At 42.2% G+C, this 19648-nt stretch overlaps 1 protein-coding gene across 2 annotated transcripts; it reads right to left on the bottom strand.

Annotated features, from left to right (window-relative positions):
• Positions 1-291: 291 nt before the first annotated feature.
• LOC309690046 (profilin-2-like) lies at positions 292-8170 on the bottom strand. 2 transcript variants are annotated; one of them, XM_082506879.1, is made up of 3 exons: positions 7797-8167; positions 4690-4882; positions 292-2406 (listed from the first exon to the last, which is right to left on the bottom strand). In XM_082506879.1, exons 1-3 carry the CDS (start codon positions 7923-7925, stop codon positions 2309-2311), a joined length of 420 nt encoding a protein of 139 aa, XP_082363005.1. In that variant the 5' UTR covers positions 7926-8167; the 3' UTR covers positions 292-2308. The 2 variants fall into 2 exon arrangements, with proteins under 2 accessions (XP_082363005.1, XP_082363006.1); XM_082506880.1 differs by lacking the exon at positions 292-2406 and adding an exon at positions 2428-2833 and having other exon boundaries at positions 7797-8170.
• Positions 8171-19648: the final 11478 nt, after the last annotated feature.

Here is a 19648-nt window from a genome sequence, read left to right as displayed (position 1 = left end):
CTGAACAGCTGTAATGAAAGCAGTAATGTCTCATGCCTGGTGTGACATAAGAAAATAAATTAAACTTTTCTGTAGAGGAAAACTCATTTGAGAAGGACTTCACAATCTTACACTCAGATCTGAAGAAACACTTATGTTCTGGGACTAGCCTTAACCCATGTCTGGGAGCTCAGGCACCTTAGATGAGGCCTAACCTGACGGTAACACCTGCAGTTAGCTCAGTCCAAACATTACCACAGATTCACTGAGAGTAAAGTGTTCAGATCAACAGAGAAGACAGTAAACTCACAATCTGGTTGGAATAAATTTATTTGATCTGTCTGTAAACAAGGTGATAAATCAATTTATGGCATTTCTTGGTTTTATGCATATGAAATCAAATGCATTAAAGAGACTGTATCCCAGATGTAAGAAGAAAAAATAAAAATAAGTGGTGAGGAAAGAAAATGAATAGACCGGCAAACAGGACTTTAAACAATTTTTTTTCCTTTTTTTTTTTTTTTTTAATGAGTACACATATCCCACAAGGCCTAAACAGTGGAGCTGAAGCTAGAAAAATAAAGGAAAAAAAGTGCCAATGAAATGACCCCTTCATGGACAGTGGGTAACAATCCGTTTTACAACAGCAACAGATCTCTCTACGTTATGGCACAGGATACACAGGTTCTGCAGTTAAAGTTTCGACAAAACAGCCATGAGCGTCTTTGTTCCAACTAATCCCATCTCCCATTAAGAGTCATTTCTACTGTTATTTTTTTTTTATTCCCCCCACTTGGACGTTGTTAGCAGTGCTGAGCGTGGACAGGCTGATTCCCCAGAGCTCAACTGACTAGAGAAAAGGCAATTTATTCCACAGTATTATAGTTGTCAACACAGCATGGGGCTGCTGAAATGCAGTTGTGTTTCTTCTAAGAGGAAAAACAAAACCTAATGATCATTTTCTTCATAAACTCCCACCCTTACCTCCACTGATACTTCACTTTTTTTTTTTTTTTAACTTTAGTATTACTGTCTGGTTAGTGTTTCCTTCATCAGAAAGAATAAAAAGCAGCCATCCTTCACATGATTTAGAGCGAGTGTACAAATACCCGACCTTCAACTATACTTGGTCCTATATAAAGAAAAAGAAATTCAAACTGGACACACTCCAGAAGGTTATATGCTGGGATGTCTACTGTCCAAAAAAAAGAAAGAAAGAAAAAGGCAGCCTTTAAAAAGAAAACAAAAAGAAATTAAAGAATATACATTACAGGAGCTGGCAAACAAAAGTATTAAGTGCCTGAGCCGTTGTTATTGTGGAATGTCCGTGGGTTGTCATTTTTCGTGTAATAGGGGAGGGCTGCTATGCCAGGAGGAGAGTCCCACACCACCACCACATTTGGAAGGACAGAGGTGATCACAAAAGTCCTCAGTTGGATCCCTTCTTACAATCTACTGTGGGCTCGAGATGATCTACAGGGAGTGGAGAGGGGCTGATCTCGCCAGGATCAAATAGTGATGCCCCAGAGCATCCTTGCATTTTTTGTTCGTTTTAAAAAACAAAACAGACTAACGGGTGATATCTGACGGGATGGGAGCCGGAGTGGCGAGTAGTGTTTGAAGACTGCCCAGTGAGGTTTAGTGTTTACTTGATTTGAAAAGGAAGGGGAGGAGCAGGGAGGGAGGAAGTGAAAATTTGGCAAGAGGGACTTTCAAAGATTGGGGTGGATGTGTAGTGGTGGATCAGAGAGGGGAGCGACGGTGGTCCAAGATGCACGCAGTCTCCCCACCAGGACGTGGAGGGGTGGGTGGGGGCAACGACAGAGGAAGACGTGACGAGCTTTAGTGCTCCAAAGGCATCGGCTGCTCGGGGAGGGAGTGTGTGTGTGATTAAGTGATGGGCACTAATGTGGACGAAAAATAATAAAAGAATAAGCTTCAAATTAACCACTAAAGCCTTAACTGTGAGTGTTCAGCGAGAATTTTTTTTTTTGCTGGTCTTTAAGTACAAATTTGTCATGACATCCTGTTAGCAACATGCTCATCTTTGCTATGGATCAACTGAAGAGTGCTTAGAGGGGTATTAAAGAGTACACAGAGCAAGTGCTTTGAGGGGGGGGGGGGGGGGGGGGTGGATGAGTGGGTTGGGGTAATGACAAAAAAAATAAAATAAAAATAAAAATAAAAAAAAACCCCACACAGCAAAGACAGATAACAAATGGGGAGAAGAGAAGGGAGAAAAACAAAAACTACAAACTAGGACTGGAAGTAGTGTGAAATGCAACAGGGTGGTAAGGGTGAGCTGCTAGGTAGCTGGGTACAGGCTGCTTTAGTATCCGGACTTCCTCAGGTACTCAGACATCTGAAATGCTTTCTTGTTCAGCTGCCCTCCATGGACACCTTCCTTCCCCATGACAATAACCAATGCTGGAGTACACAAAGGAAAAGAAACAAAATAAAATGAACAGGCATGTTGATTGCAGGGCTGGAAAAAGAATAACACTCAATGCCATCTCGGCCAAATATGGGGACAGAGCTCGAACCCTGTGCCGTTTAGAAATGCTCCTGGGGTTGTTTAAACGGGACCGTTCGGGGACGCGGGGGAAAACATGGGCTCAACATTAAATGGAACAGATTTTTTTTTTGCTTTGTTTTTCCCCCCCAAAATTTTATGCTTTTTTTTTTTAATTTTCCTTTGTTTTGTTTTTTTTATGTTTTTTTTAACCCTACACCGCATAAGCTACATCAAAACTAAACTAAAACCCTGAATCCCTCAAGTATTTTGCCATCGAGTATGCCTTCTTATTCAATCCGCCTCCATGGACCCCTTCTTTGCCCATTACCAAGACCAAGACTGAAAGAAAAGAGACAGAGAAGGGACATTTAGAGAAGGTGCGGAGATCACACAATGAAAAGAAGAAGAGCACAGAGCTAAAGCGGCAAAGGCAGACGAGACGGCTACAAAAGGAAGACAATGGCACAGAAAGCAGAGCAGTGCCTTCAACTCTGAAGGCTGTGCAGAGCTCCAACATTCATTTTCTTATCGGTGCTGCTGGTGGCGACAGGTCACGTTACAGTTAGGAAGACAGTAAGTGCAACAGGAAAATAAACGTGAAGGATGCATGCAAAGCCTTGTCGTCAGATCTGTGATGCCCAAACAAGCAGAGACACAGAGCTGGAGTTAGCACAGAGTCCAGTGCAATAGCAAACTGCCACAAAGACTCAATGTATCGTTTATTATTTTATAAACTATTAAGAGGACACTGCTCTCCCAGCATGCTGTGGTTTAACATGAGCTAAAAGCCAGATCAAGGCTTTACTACACTTTAAACTGCTAAACGTAGACCACAGAACTCTGAAACTAGTCCAAAGTCCCTTTACAGTGATGAACAAATTCAATGCAGAGAGGCTGAAGTTTATCTAGTCAGTGTTTTAGCCACTGATGGGAGTCAGTCTTTGTTTACCAGGTCAAATGGCTGCAAGAGTAGCTTCTATGTCCATTTTAGTTACATGAGTAAAATATCCAAATAATACCTGCTGTTTGGCCAAGAGGGTGGGGCACAAAGCCTAGCATTTCATGGCTGTTTCTGCTCCTATCAGTCTGTTTAATGTGTCATTATGCGCCATGACAGCAGCAAAGAACAAGAAAGTGAAGTTAGGAACTATTAACCATCACTAATGCAGCAGCATGCTTGGCATACCTCTCCTCAATACATGTGTTTAAAAAAACAAAACACCCTCATGTGCCTCAAGTACTAGGACAGAGTGGAAGCGAGTGGGAAAAACAGGTGGTGAATTTGAAAGGGGGGGGGGGGGGGGGGGGTGTTAAACCAGAAAGGAGGAAGATGCATGCATTCCAGAAAGGATTTCCCAGAAATCCTGATCCCAAAAGTGAGCCCAGAAACTGATGATGCAGTCTGTTAGCTAGAGTACCTTGTGGCATGAACTGGGCAGGACAGGACATCGGGGCCCACACAGGCAACATGAAAACTGACAACTCTCAGGCAAGTCCTTAAAGACTCAACTTCAGCTTACTGAAATATTATCAAGGTTGTGACCCATGACAAGAAATACATTTTAAAAAGCCTTTAATTTAACCTACTGATGGTCACATTTAAGACTGAAGCTTAACAATTTATCTACTTTATAACCATTTCCACAAAGAAATGATACCCTTTAATTGTTCCGATTCTTGGCAGCTGTAAGAAGTTCTGAATAAACTGGAGGCAAAATTATTAAATTCACATATCAAAAAAAAAGGTAAACATACAGACACTTTACTAAACCATAACTGATTATGATTTTCTCATTTGTAAGCTGCTTAGTCTTAAAGTGTTAAAGGTAAACCATACCAATTAAACTGCAATATAACTCTAGCGGGGAAATAAACTCACTCTTGGATAATAGTCATAGCAATAATCTCTGAATATGAACTTCCTGAGCTCAAACAACCTGAATATGCATTTCTACATGGAAGCAACTGCGGCCTGTTATCGACCGTCACTGAAAGTAATATCCAGACATTTTACACCCATCTGTCATATATTGAGGAAAGGTGCAGTCAACATCTACCCCACATGCTTGCACAAGACAATAATATCGTTTTAAAAGCAAAAATAAACAGCTAAACTAAAATGGTAAAACTCAAAGCAGGTTACTGTGTAACTACTCAAGATTTATGCTGCTAACAGCAGTATACCTGATGCTTACCTTTGGCTGCTCTGCCTACAGAAACATTGTATGTGGGCTCTCCTCCTTGACTCTTTGTTCGGATGTCCATTGTCCAGTCGTTGTCAATTTGGAGGCTGTCTCTGATTACGGAGCACTTTTTATTGCCCAGGGTCAGCCCACTGGTGAAGAATCCCTCTCGGTCCTTTCCTACTAACACATCAATTTCTTCAGGCTAGGAGGAAGCACAGAGATCAGGAGGTCAGGTACATCGTCGTTAAGATCAATGCAGAATATTGCTTATGTGGAGACACTTGAGGGTTTCTCCACAAACACAAGTATTGCTCCATAATGTGGGTGCTGTGAAGCCTCGAGATTGAGCAAGAGCCACACACACACACACACCAAATTATTTGGCTGCATTGTCCAGTGTTAATCTGTTGTCTTCGATCAAATTTTGGCAGTTTTAAAAATTGGTGCAAGATGATGCTGATCAAGAGCTGAAAGACGCTCATTACAGGGAAGTTACTCATTTCCTGTGTTTCCCTGGCACAAGAAGATCAGCCAAACTTCTTTTACACATCAGCACCAGCCCAGATTTCACAACTGCTCCATCCTCAAGTTTAATTGCCCAGCCTCCTCTCAGCTCAGAATCTGCTGTCCCTCCACAACAAAAACATCATTGCTTAATATATAAATTGAGAAACATACTGAAATAATTTGGAATTTATTGTAGTAAAATAGTTCTAATGATAAATGCCCAACTCTAGTCTGTGAAAGCCTTGTGCCCAGAGCTTGCATTCATGTTTAACCTGCAGCTTTTAAATTACAAGAGGGTAGAATTAGTATTTATTGCCACTACTGCACAACATTCAACTATGACTGAATTTATGCACAAGATGTCCAGAGCTGGCTGGACTGTCGTGTAATGATTTCCCTTAATCTATATATAGTTAATGGGGGTTTCAACATCTAACAGGAAGTATATCCTAAACTAATCTGTACATCTTACGAGTTTGTTCTGCACCAGGACCCATTTAAGGCACCAACATAAAAATGTATTTTACAGAAGACCTCCAGGCTAAATTTGCATTATCATGAAGTATTTGGTTTGACGGATTACTCTGCAAGAGGCCCAAAATATACCTATGGGATATTTTAATTAATATGGTTTACAATTCAGTCATTAAAATGTATGAGGTCATAGTTTCCATCTTTGACAGATTGCCCTTTCCCCCCTCAACCCCAGTCAACAAATTTCAAACCACACTGTATTATTGATGTTTCTCTTTAAAAGATTAAGTCTTGTTGAAAAGTGCCCCCCCCCCCCCCTTTTTTTTTTTTAAGTGTGTAATGGTTTTTATTAGTCATCTTAGCACAGAGGGCAGTATTTAGACTGATACAGAGGACCATCCAGCCCAGGGCAGATGAAAGCACGTGGTCTGTTTCAAGGAGTCTCCTTTATGCTACCGGTGGAGAAGTCCTGAAATCTCGACCATACCGCAATGACGAAAACGTTAAGCTGCTAATATTTCACTTTTGGGGACAACTTATTTGTTTTCTTTGAAACTCAGTACAGTAAAAAAAAAATATATATATATATATACACACACACATATACACATTTTCTTGCTCAAACTACTTTATTTGGAGCGAACTGCAGAACAAAAGGCGTTGCCCCTTGAGTCCAGAAGTGCAGAGTCATGGCACACAGTCAGGAAGGGAAAACGGCAAACTCAAAGCACGTCGTAAGATAACGATAGCATGGCGGCTACCTACAAGCCCAGGCCAGGGTTGCTAATTTGGTCACTTCAACCGGGAATGAAAAGCCGCCATCCCCACATGAAAACGACTTCAGATCCCCTGAAAACCTTCTGTATTCATTAAAAGGGGATTCCTTTTACCAAATGCAACCACCGGGCATGCTGGTTGACAGCCGGTAAAAGCAAGCTTCTTTTACACGCTAAAAAGTCCATTAAGGAAACTGCTGTATTTCAAAAGGAAAACGCTGCCGTTCCATAGCTCCGAGTGGGCACTCCCAGTTAACCTCAGATAACGAAACCACAGTCCCCGCCACATGAGCGGGGTTTTTTATTTTATAATAGCCAGCTAGAACTGCTAAATCTTCGTTATATTCACGTTGGAACCGGAGGAGTCCCGATTAAAAACGTAGATGACTGGCAAAATAAATTTAACGGACAAAATGGAGGATTAAGGAAAACCCCGAATGTGTCTGTTAAACAAGTTAGCTTTACTTTCAGTCGACTGAGTTTTATTTGTTGTAAAATAGGAGCATCCGACGCATGCTGTCCATAACACGGGGTGGCATGCTAATGAGAAAAAAACCGAGATCCGAGCCCAGACGTCTCGGTTAGCTCCCATGGACAAAAATGAATAAGAAACTGGGAGCGTGTCCGCCATCTTGGAAAAATGATGGGCGGTAGCGGTGGAGAGATTCACAGAAGCCGAATAGGAAAATTGAAAAGGACCAACGGAACGCCAGCACGTAAGGAATGCGTGCGAGCGCCGCCAACCCTGCGCCGTTAGCGTTAGCTAGTAATGACTGAGGATGATGGTGGTGGGGAGGGAGATGACCGGCCCGATTTGAGCTAACCGTGTAGTTCGCTAATCACTGGTAACACTGACTTAGTCTGCATGGAAAAGCTTATGGTAGCCGAAACTACTAAGCAGTTTTTAAACATGCGAATGACTAATTCAGGATACAATAGTTTTATAGGACTGCCGTTTAATTTTCTTATATTACTGTAGCTTTTCCAATGCGGCTAGTTACTGTTAGCAGCCAAGTTAGCCGCTTTAGCTCGAGTTCGCGGCAACGATGATCTCTAGCTTGAGCGCTTCGGTGCTGCACAGTTATTTTAAAAGGGAAAATGGCTTAAGCGTTAAGATAGTAGACGTACAATAAAAGCGGGAAAAGAAAGGTGGGAATTGCAGGCGACAGGTTGAAAAGCAACGGCGCACACATGCCAGTGGATCCTATGTGTGACCACCGGATACCATGTGTACCCACACTGCTTCGCTTATCCCCCATTCAACAAGGCCTGGCATGCAGACAAACGTATAAGCGACATGCAAAAATGTGCATTATGCTCATACACAACTAGGAATACCGACGTACAGCACATACGTACCGTTATGTTGGCAAAGGTACCGCCGACAAAAGATGCCCAGACATATTTGGCGTCCGCATACCCAACAATGGCCGCGTCCTGGCAGCTGCCATCGGCCATCAGGTTGTCCACGTAGCTTTGCCAGGACATGTTTGTGAAATTAGTTTTAAGGTGAAAAAAGTAAGCTAAGTCACGATCGCCTCTTGAACGACGAAGAAACTGTGAGAAAGCTGTATTTATCGGTGGTTACACGGGCCTCCAGCAAGCAAAAACCCCCCCGGCACCGTTACGTCCCGGCTTTCTTCTGGTCTAGGCAACGAAGAGGAGCCGCTGCAACCGGACAGGCGCTTGGGTGTAGTCCTGACTAAATCACTCCGCCCGAGTCGTTGTTCGTCTCTCCTCCCATTGTATAATATAGGAAGCGGCGGAGGAATATCATGCTTTATCGCGACAGCAATAAGGAAAACGGTATTTTTCTCAAGTGCATTAAAGATTTAGCCAATCTTCCAGATTTTTTAAGGCCTTAAACTTGATTAAAAAACAAGTTTACATTTGCAAAGGAGAATTTTAATGGTTTAAGGCTCATGTAAAGCTTAGACTTCAGTAAGTTAAAGTTTAAAAAGGCATTTTGTTTTTACACAGTTTATTTTTTTCACTTTATATTGATCATTTAAGACACGCTGGCACCCATCTCTTTATTTAAACACTGAATTAGAGTTTTTTGTTAATATTAAAAATTACATTAAAAGTTTTATAGTTCTTGATCTAACATTCCAGTGATGGCTACGCAGTCCAGTTAAGCATCTGAGAAAATTCTTCCTGGACTCTGTTAACTACAATGGTCATTTGAGTTACTGTGTCATATACAGAATGACACCTGCCAGAAGAAGCACTCTCAAAAGATCACAGGTGAAAACAGAGAGAGGTAACTGAAAATTATTTCATTGTTTAAGCTCTCAGGATCATGAGAGAAAACCTGTTGTACCTGTTGGGTAGTGCATGTGTCAAACCTGTATCTTATAATCCCAAGAGAAAAATATGAATGTAATATAATGTGAGGCAGCCATCATTAGCACTGTGTCAAAGGGAAAAGTTTTTTTCCATATATGTGCCTAATGTTTACATGTTAAGCATGGTTTATGCTCGAGAATGCATTCCAGTGAATACGGAGCAATCATGTTTGTTTACTTTTTTATGGGAGTTGCTCATAATTTTATTCTGTGTTACTTCTCTAGAAGTGCTCTTACAGTGTGGCAGTATGACAGTTGTCACAAAGTATGTAAATTTAGGATTTTTATGGTGGCAGGCCTAAACTGTCCTTTAACCTTTTCCAAAACTATTTCTTTGTTGCAATTTCACTGTTTATTTGGTGTTGCTTTGCAAGTTTAGCTCAAAGAAAAGAAAAGAAAAGCCTCACAGCATCTCACACAATAACCGCACCCACTGAAAACAAAGGGGAAAAAAACCATAAATAAATAATAAACATAAAACAAGCTCGTTCTTTGGGAGGCAGTTGGAATAAAAGGAATAAACACAGCTGTGTTTTTTTAAGAGTTCAGAGTGCACATGTGTGCATCTGTCCAGCATGCTCTGATGACCACAAATATAGGGGTGATGAGGACGCTGAGCTTCTACAGGTGCAGCAGTTTGGTTAAGGACGCGCACCAGCCAGTCACACACCTACGGATGATGTCAGCCGTGCGTCAGAGGCTGCTGTGTTTTGTATTTCTATCTGTTTGTGTTTGCTCCATGGAAACCATTAATAATCAGGCCACTCTTGTGATCAGTGTTCTTAAATTAGAAGACTGCTCTGCTCCTCCTACTCTGGGGTTTCTTCTTCTCTTCCAGCTCTACGCAAACTAGCTTAAACGTACAGTGGGGCAAAAAAGTATTTAGTCAGCCACCGATTGTGCAAGTTCCCCCACTTAAAATGATGACAGAGGTCAGTAATTTGCACCAGAGGTATACTTCAACTGTGAGAGACAGAATGTGAAAAAAAAAATCCATGAATCCACATGGTAGGATTTGTAAAGAATTTATTGGTAAATCAGGGTGGAAAATAAGTATTTGGTCAATAACAAAAATACAACTCAATACTTTGTAACATAACCTTTGTTGGCAATAACAGAGGTCAAACGTTTACTATAGGTCTTTACCAGGTTTGCACACACAGTAGCTGGTATTTTGGCCCATTCCTCCATGCAGATCTTCTCGAGAGCAGTGATGTTTTGGGGCTGTCGCCGAGCAACACGGACTTTCAACTCCCGCCACAGATTTCCTATGGGGTTGAGGTCTGGAGACTGGCTAGGCCACTCCAGGACTTTCAAATGCTTCTTACGGAGCCACTCCTTTGTTGCCCGGGCGGTGTGTTTTGGATCATTGTCATGTTGGAAGACCCAGCCTCGTTTCATCTTCAAAGTTCTCACTGATGGAAGGAGGTTTTGGCTCAAAATCTCACGATACATGGCCCCATTCATTCTGTCCTTAACACGGATCAGTCGTCCTGTCCCCTTGGCAGAAAAACAGCCCCATAGCATGATGTTTCCACCCCCATGCTTCACAGTAGGTATGGTGTTCTTGGGATGCAACTCAGTATTCTTCTTCCTCCAAACACGACGAGTTGAGTTTATACCAAAAAGTTCTACTTTGGTTTCATCTGACCACATGACATTCTCCCAATCCTCTGCTGTATCATCCATGTGCTCTCTGGCAAACTTCAGACGGGCCTGGACATGCACTGGCTTCAGCAGCGGAACATGTCTGGCACTGCGGGATTTGATTCCCTGCCGTTGTAGTGTGTTACTGATGGTGACCTTTGTTACTTTGGTCCCAGCTCTCTGCAGGTCATTCACCAGGTCCCCCCGTGTGGTTCTGGGATCTTTGCTCACCGTTCTCATGATCATTTTGACCCCACGGGATGAGATCTTGCGTGGAGCCCCAGATCGAGGGAGATTATCAGTGGTCTTGTATGTCTTCCATTTTCTGATGATTGCTCCCACAGTTGATTTTTTCACACCAAGCTGCTTGCCTATTGTAGATTCACTCTTCCCAGTCTGGTGCAGGTCTACAATACTTTTCCTGGTGTCCTTCGAAAGCTCTTTGGTCTTGGCCATGGCGGAGTTTGGAGTCTGACTGTTTGAGGCTGTGGACAGGTGTCTTTTATACAGATGATGAGTTCAAACAGGTGCCATTCATACAGGTAACGAGTGGGGGACAGAAAAGCTTCTTACAGAAGACGTTACAGGTCTGTGAGAGCCAGAGATTTTCCTTGTTTGAGGTGACCAAATACTTATTTTCCACCCTGATTTACGAATAAATTCTTTACAAATCCTACCATGTGGATTCATGGATTTTTTTTTCACATTCTGTCTCTCACAGTTGAAGTGTACCTCTGGTGCAAATTACTGACCTCTGTCATCATTTTAAGTGGGGGAACTTGCACAATTGGTGGCTGACTAAATACTTTTTTGCCCCACTGTATGTGCTCAGGCACCTTGGGTGGCCACCTCTATTTGGCAGGTGTACAAAAACAAACAGAGGTCAGCCAGCGTGTTCAGTGACAAAGAGTGAAAGGAGAAAGTGGCATTTGCCGCCCAGATTAACGTGACTCTCAGTGAAATGACATGTGTTAGGAAGCTGGCGTGCCAAAAACTTCCCAGAGGGATTCAAGTGAAATGAACTGGGAACTTGGAACCATTGCAGGATTTGGATATCAAATTGAAAACACTAACTGGAGATAAATTGTTTAGACTCAAACTAATGTGAAAAAAGATTAAACAACTGTAGGTAAAATGGCTTTTCTTTACATTGTGGGCATTTTTTAAGTGTGCCATATACACAGGTTCCTCATTCTGAGTCTTTTCAGCACATGACAGTCTTATCTCTTTCTAGAAACATCTACTTAATCCTTGTTCTCTCTTTCTTCCTGCAGAAGAATGGGCGCGAAGAAAGTTATTAATTGACCAAGGTACAGGACTTGAGCAGGGCAGAATGACTTGTCAGTCAGGCCACACCCATATCCTCATCTCCCATTGGATGCCGACAGTTTCCATGGCCACCTCTGTTTTGCACTTCTGCTTGGGCAAAATAGTACCACTCACAACCACACCACTCAGCTTCCACATGAGTCATGGAGATACAGAAAAGAGCTTACTTGTTTGCCTTAGAAAAGGTTTGCTTTTTTGGACAAGAGCATTGTCATCATAGCTTGATATCGCCGCCCACCTCAGCCACCCCACTCCTTTTCCTTTTTGCAAATGTATGCATTCCTTATTTTTCAAGCATGACAGAACTTAAAGTTCTCAAGGATCAGTGTTTGTAATGGTATGAAAGTTTTTCATATGCTCTGATGAAGTGAATAAAAGCAGGATAAAGTTGCTGCAGTTTGTTTTTTGTCTCACTTTCTCACTGAAATGAATAGACTGGATTGGAGAAAAAAAAGTTTTCAGTGTTTTCTTGTAGTGTAGCGCACGCCCCGATTTCAACAAATGTGTTGTGGTATCCTGTTAAACAGGCTGTGTCGAGGCATTTTGAAAAAAGCAGGACATGTTCAGAGTACAAGGAAGCAAACATTGATATGATTATATGTGCACCAAATTGCACTGCACAGCCTTTTTGCATTTATTTATTTATTACCTGGACTTTGCATCACAAGGAAGTTCATCGTCAATAACCCCTGTCATGGACTGCAAATGCAGGTTGAGGAAGAAGCCTTTAAAGAAATACGTTTTTATATTTGTGGAGTATTTCTTGATAAACTAATGGGACAAGACAAAAAAAACAACCTTTTTGGTTTAAAAAAAAAACAGGTCAAACATGTTCACTCCTGCTTTATAAAAAAAGGCAATTATGCTTTCAGACAATGTAGGGTTTTATCAGATGTTTTGCACACCTGTTCAACTGCCCCTTAATGCAAATATCTTATCGGCCAATCACAAGGCAGAACTCAGTGCATTTAGGCATGTAGACATGCAGCAGAAGACCACACCAGGTGCCGTTCCTGTCAGCTAAGAACAGGAAACTGAGCTTACACTTCTCAAAGGCTCTCCTGAATTAGACACCAGATGATTGGAAAAACTTCACCTGGTCTGCTCCAACATTCAGATGGCAGGGTCAGAATTTGGCGTAAAGGACATGAAAACGTGGCTCTATCCTGCCTTTTATCAAGCGGCGTTGTGTCAAGGTGTTGAGATATGTTCTGGGCACACTGTGGGCCCTTAAGTACCAGCTGAGTATCTTTTCAACACCACAATCTACCTGAATATTCCTATCGTGTTCATCCCTTTATTAGTACAGTGCACTCATCTTCTGACGGATGATGCACCATGTCACAAAGCTCAGATCATCTCAATGTGGTTTCTTGAACACAACAATGAGCTCACTGTACTCAAACAGCCTGAAGATATTGTAAAAGAAAAAAATGCTGTTCTCTCTGTATTTTTATTGAAGAAAATATCCATGAATTGCTCCACTGCATGTTTTCAAGGCAGCTCTATGGCACTGAAAGATAAATGATAACAAGGCTTCATAAGCAATGCTGAAGACAAAGTTAGAGAGGCAAGGCTAAGATAGTTTGGATATTTTTAGAGGAGGGATAGTAGATATATTGTACAAATGGTGTTGACTATGGAGATACCAGGCAGGAAGAAAAGTGTAAGGCCTGAGAGAAGATTCATGGATGTAGTGAAGGAGAACATGCAGAGGGTTGGTGTGGCAGAGGAGGATACTAGGGATAGGGTGAGATGGAGGCAGACGATCTGCTGTGTCGCCCTTTAAAGGGAGCAGCCAAAAGAAGAAGAAATGTATGAACAGTGACCACCAGCATGTTTACGATGCAAAGAGCCGAGTTATTTTTAATGTAACATTATAAATACTAGAGCAGGAGGGTTAGAAGTTACCAACCTTTAGTCCTGCACGGCAGAATCGGCAGGTAGCTCTGCTTTGTCTTGAGAAGCCTGAACTGCACTCATTTCAGGACCTTTTTTCACCACAATTTAACAAAATTATTTATTCATGACCCCCAGTTCAGTCTTTGTCTTGTGTAGCAGCAGGAAAAAAAGGACCTATTTTTGACTCATACATATGAAAGTAGTAGAGTCCATCTGTTAGTCGAACCTCGGATGCAGGAGGAACAGTGTGGTTTTCATCCTGGTTGTGGAACACTCGACCAGCTCCTTATTCCCTTGAGGATACCTGAGGATGCATCAGAGTTTGCCCAACCAGTCTACATGTGTTTTGTGGACTTGGAGAAGGCATTCAAACGTGTCCCCCTGAGTATCCTATGGGAGGTGCTTCAAGTATGGGGTGTCTGGCCCGTTGATACAGGCCATTCGATCCTTATATAACTGCTGCAGGAGCTACGGTCTGCATAGCCGGCAATAAGTTGGACTTGTTTCCAGTGGGTGATGGACTCCGCCAGGGTTGCTGTTTGTTACAGATTCTGTTCATAATTTTTATGGACAGAATTTCTAGGTATGGCCAAGTGGCAGAAGGCTTCCACTTGGGTGGTCTTAGAATCGCAGATGATGTGGTTCTGTTGGCTTCATCGGGTGAAGGACTCCAACTTGCACTAGATTCGTTCGCAGTCAAGTGTGAAGCAGTGGGAATGAGAATCAGCACCTCCAAATCTGAGGTCATGGTCCTCAGCTGGAAAAGGGTGGAGTGCCCACTCCGGGTCAGGAACGAGTTCCTTCCCCAAGTGGAGGAGTTTAAGTATCTCAGGGTCTTGTTCATGAGTGACGGGAGAAGAGTGGGACAGACAGTTTGGTGTTGTGGCTGCAGTGATGTAGATGTTGTACCTGTCTGTCATGGTGAAGAGAGAGCTAAATGTAAAAGCGAAGCTCTCAATTTACTGATCGATCTACGTAACCTCACTTATGGTCACGAGCTGTGAGTAGTGACCGAAAAAACGAGATTGTGGATACAAGTGGTGGAAATTAGATTTCTTTTGAAGCGTGGCTGGCCTCTCCCTTAGAGGTAGGGTGAGGCGTTTGGGCATGCGGGAGGGGCTCAGTGTAGGGCCGCTGCTCCTACATATTGAAAGGAGCCTGTTGAGCTAGTTCGGGCATCTGACAAGGATGGTTCCTGGGCGTCTCTTAGATGACCTGTTCTGAGCATGTCCCACTGGGAGGAGGCCCCAGGGCAGACCCAGGACAGGACTTGCTGGAGAGATTATATCTCTCAGCTCGCCTTGGAATGCTTTGGTGTTCCCCCAGAGGAAGCTGGAGGAGGTGGCCGGGGAGAAGGAGATCTGGGCTTCTCTGCTTAGGCTGCTCCCCCCGCAACCTGGCCCGGATAAGCAGAAGATGGATGGATGGGACATGAAATTTCTCAAAGGTTAAGATTAGTGCTGTCAGCGTTAATCTTGTTAAAGTGACATTAACTCCATAACTGCATTAACGTGGCAAATCTCCGATAGCGATAGGATCGCCCTGTGCATGGGGCTGCACGGCGTCAACGCGTTAGCGCGGTTAGCTCGTTAACGCATTAGCGCCGTGATTTGCGTTAACTCACTAATGGAGATTTGCTGCGTTAACACGGTTAATGACATTAACACGTTAATGTCATTTTAACAATATTAACGCTGATAGCACTAGTTAAGATGTTTCAGAGTCACTGAATAAATCAGTGTTTTGGACAAAATTATTTCCCAAACTTTTTGTGCGCAATTCACACATTTTTAAAAATACAGTATGTTTGTCACTGGGTTGTTAAGCTGTAAAGAGTTATGTTGGGTGATTTAATGCTAAAGCGTGCTCTCTTTTGCATTTTTCCACACGCTCAGCAATGCGACTGCTTGTTTCATGAAACAAACCCCAACGTAACAACGTAACAGACATGGTTTAAAAAGGAAACTGTGCTTCTTTGTTTGTTTGTTTTTTAACTTGAATTCCTTCCTGGGGCAGCTTGGGTGCAGTGCATTAAATATTGAGCAGCAGCAGGTAGAGAAGATGGAGTGCTGGAGCAGCTCCTTTCCTAGAAAATGTCTCCTCTCTGCTCACCAGGTCCCGGCTGTCACAGACAATAGAAAATCAATAGCAGCCAAGACTGAGGAGGCGATGGATACTCACCAGTGGATGCACACATGCTCTCCATTTGAGAAAGCCCATGGACAGCTTTGACAGATGAGCCATCAGAAGCATTTTCATTGGTTCTTTAATAGATGCATGTGATGAATTTCCCTTCAAGAAATGTTTAAATATAAAGTATTTTTATCCAATAAGGTCAGGGCAGAGCTGGAGAATTAAAGTTTAAACATATTTATTGGTTAATTGAAATACAAAATTTCATGGCAACAGTAACATCTCCACACAGGTACCCACCCAGCTTGAGTGGACGTACACTGATCGTGACAGTAAGTGTGGACGGCACGCACACATGCAAATGGATTCTCAGCACACAAACGTTTTCTCATGTGAAGACACTTGTAAAATGTGGGCATGCAAATACGCGTGACCCGTAGTCCACGACACACGCGATAGCTACCTTGTGTAAACCCACCCCCAGGACGATGATGTGGCCAGAAGGACTGGCCTGCAGAGGTTAGAGGAAAAGAAAAACCTGGAGAAAGTAGAGATGAACTTCTTTGATTTCCTATTTGTTCTTAGGAATGACGATAAAGATTCGATAGACTCTTCTTCATATTCCAGCACCCATATTTTAGTCTTCTTGAAATAAAAAGGTAATAAAAAGACAAAGGAATGAATCTGATTTTATTTGTATTTATAATCCATCATTTTTGAGTGAAGCAGCCTTTCAGCAGCACGCTACTGTAAACGCAGCTCTGCATTCACTGGTGCTTCTGTGGTATGATGTACGGACTGGATATAAAGCACCAGTGTTCTGCTCAGATGAATAGTCATGATTCATAGTGAAGGATGAAGAGAATCTGAATCTCATTGTGGAGGGTTATTTTCATCCTCGGATCATTTTTTGTTCTGTGTTAGCTTCTTATGACGATTGTAGCTCCTTGTTCATTTTAGTATTGTTTTGAAGACATCTTCAGTCGTACGCAGGTCGCACAGAGTGAAGCGCACTCATGAGCGGTCAGATAGATAAACATACCTGTGGCAGGTTTATGTGAAAATAAACTGATGTTATAGAAACTGAATTTTCGAAAGTGTAACATAAGTAAGAAATATCATTTCATATATGGCGACTTAGACATGCTGTAGGTCTTGGGATGTACAAAGGCATGCATGATGCTCCTCGCTCTGTTTCCTTCAAGTCAAACCTCTTGGCTCTTTCTGCCCTGCACTATGAAAAAGTCACCTGTTCCTTATCCAAACTTTGTGGCCGTCTCTATGAATTTTCTCTCTGAGATTCTGTAGGTGGTGCTGTTATCTCTCTGTTTTACCTTCCTACTTGCTCAGATTGAAAATAGTGAGATTCTTGAGGGTTTTATTCACCAGTGGCACACTAGTGTTGTTGAAGACAGAATAGATCTTAATGTGAGGTAACTGTGAAACATTATGACTTCATGGGGGAAACACACAGATATCATTACCCACAGCGGTGTGCGCTGCACATCGAAACATGCTGCTGCCATTGTAAAAGAGCAATGGGAAAGGAAATGATCTTCAAAGCCGATAAATGTGCAGTTTTTACAGCATCTTTGAAACAATCACAAAGACATATGTTTCTTTCTGTCAAAAAACAGAACAACACCAGCCGGTTTAAATTGGAGTTGTTATATTTTCTTTATTTTCTGTCAGATGAACAATGTTACGGTGGTGGATTTTGAATAATGAGCTCAGTGTGTGTGCAGGTGGGATGTAGTGTGGTTGTAAGGCCATGTAGTCAGCTCAGGCACAACATCTGTGTGTAAGGAGCAGATAATTAGAAGAAACTTGGCTTCATAAAAACCCAGTTTAAGGCAAATAAGCATCATCCTGAGATGAGCAGAAGAGGTCTATTTTGAAGATGGGAGCTCATTGACTGTCATTGTGTTGTTGTTGGTGTTGTTGGTGGAGAAGAAGCAGGTTCAAAACACTGCGAAACTCAAGTTGAGCTAAAAAAACTCCAGTTGATGCACTTCAGAGCAGCTCCTGAGTGGCTTTTTTAGAAGACCGAAACCACAAGGTAAAATCCTAGAGAGCAAAACTGAGTCACCACTTGTGGATGTTTTGTTTGCGTTATTTTCATGCTCATTTGATTAACACAGCAGTAAACATTTATGCACAAATGCCTTCGGTCAGGTGGACACACTCCTGAAGGTGTCCATTTATGACAGCTTGGCTCCTGGTGAGCTGCTGGACTGACCTTTATTTATTCAATTAACTATAAAGCTCTGAGGACACATTTGCGACACCTGGTTAACCCTTTGAAAACCCCACCCACTGTCGTATATGAATACAGTTACACATATCTGCACGGTACCCACCCGCAAACCACTAGCCACCCACTCACCCACACAACTCACAGCCACAATGCAAGTCTTCTTAAAAGAGCAGCTGTCATTTGCAAGTCAAAAGAATAGTAAATGGGGTGCGCCACTGCAGCATATATCGCTTTGTGTGTATGTCTGTGCGTGTGAGTGAGTTCATTTGACACCAGTGATCTTTGATTTTACTCTGCTGGATCTTTTAATTGCTTTTTGATTTATGGAGCCATAATGTTGCACACTCGGACCAAGTAATAGGATTTAACAAGACCTCCATTTCCCTTCATCATCTGTGGGTTGTGGGCTATATGTGTGAGCAGCATTCTTCTTTGTTTTTTTAATTTAATTTTTCTTAATCCATTTAGTTATTTTTCTCTTTTTAAATCTGATTTATCCTTTGTTTTATTGATGTATTTTTTATTTTATTATAATCTCTTAATAGCTTTTTTAAACCATCCCAGTTTATATATGAATAGATATTTAAATGCACACAGAGAAAGCGAGAGAGTGCTTTTACTGCCCAATGACGACACCTTGTGGTTGTAAGTGTTTATTGCAGCAGCCCAGGGGCGTCATGATGGCAGTCTGACACAGATGGTGCTGGAGAGCTGCTGGATGAGGGGAAATAAAAGACTTGGCATTGTCACCGCGAGAGGTCCTCGGCGAACAGGGAAGTTTATGTAGAATTACATCATAGCACTCTTCCAAATCGATGAAAGCTGGCAAGTAAGTACGGTGGGAAAAGTTGTTGAATAAGTTAAGCCAAAACTCTGTTGCTGTCCTCAGGTTTGTTTCGAGTATTAACAGATGACACAGACACACACATGCTGGCACTCGCCCGTGATTTACCCATATACCACCTTCTCATCTAAAGGCACAGGAACAGACTTCAACTGCTCAGGTCCTACAGCTTCACCACAGGTTTTCTGCAGGCTGTCTCTATAATGAGAGCTTTCTATGCTGTGTCACATTAAAATTTCAAAATGATTCATCTTTTGAAAATTCTGCAGGCATTTACCTGCCGTGAAGACCGCCCTCGCTTTAATCTGACAACAAACAAATAAAATAATAGGCGTAGCTGCTGTAGGGGAAACACATTAGTTTCTGCAGGATTATTGATCTGGTGTCAGTGTTAGCAAACAGCAAGAAGTCACACTTTTGTTTAAGCTGTTTTATCCGATTATTTAATGTTCTTTGTCTATTTTTTAATTTAAAGATACATAAAAATGAAACATTGGCGCAGTTTTGTCCTCCCAGGCAGCAGCTTTGTGCTGTTTCTTGTGCTCTTCACACATCAAGACATTTTCCTTTGAGAGATCATTTTTAGAAACACTGGAGCCAACTTCTGTAATTAGGAGCAAGAAGATTCACGACTAAAGATGTCTGTGAAGATTCTCAGTCATCCAAGTCATCGTAGTCTAAGGAGCTTGGAAAGAAAAGCGTCTGGACTTCTTTAAGTTTCTTCAAGACCTTTCACCCAATGACTGTATAA

Source organism: Aulonocara stuartgranti, assembly GCF_965226115.1.
Source record: "Aulonocara stuartgranti genome assembly, chromosome: 15".
NCBI lineage: Eukaryota > Metazoa > Chordata > Actinopteri > Cichliformes > Cichlidae > Aulonocara > Aulonocara stuartgranti.
Note: the sequence above shows the minus strand (reverse complement) of the source record. Positions and strands in the feature narration are given on the sequence as shown.

Bases quoted from the DNA above. Each gene is read 5' to 3' on its own strand.
- LOC309690046 (XM_082506880.1), bottom strand. From the start codon at position 7,925: ATGTCCTGGCAAAGCTACGTGGACAACCTGATGGCCGATGGCAGCTGC. The intron at 4,883-7,796 runs GTACGTATGTGC...GCTTCCTCCTAG, and splicing joins GTACCTTTGCCAACATAACG to CCTGAAGAAATTGATGTGTT. The intron at 2,834-4,689 runs GTAAGCATCAGG...CTTTTCTTTCAG, and splicing joins TGTAGGCAGAGCAGCCAAAG to TCTTGGTCTTGGTAATGGGC.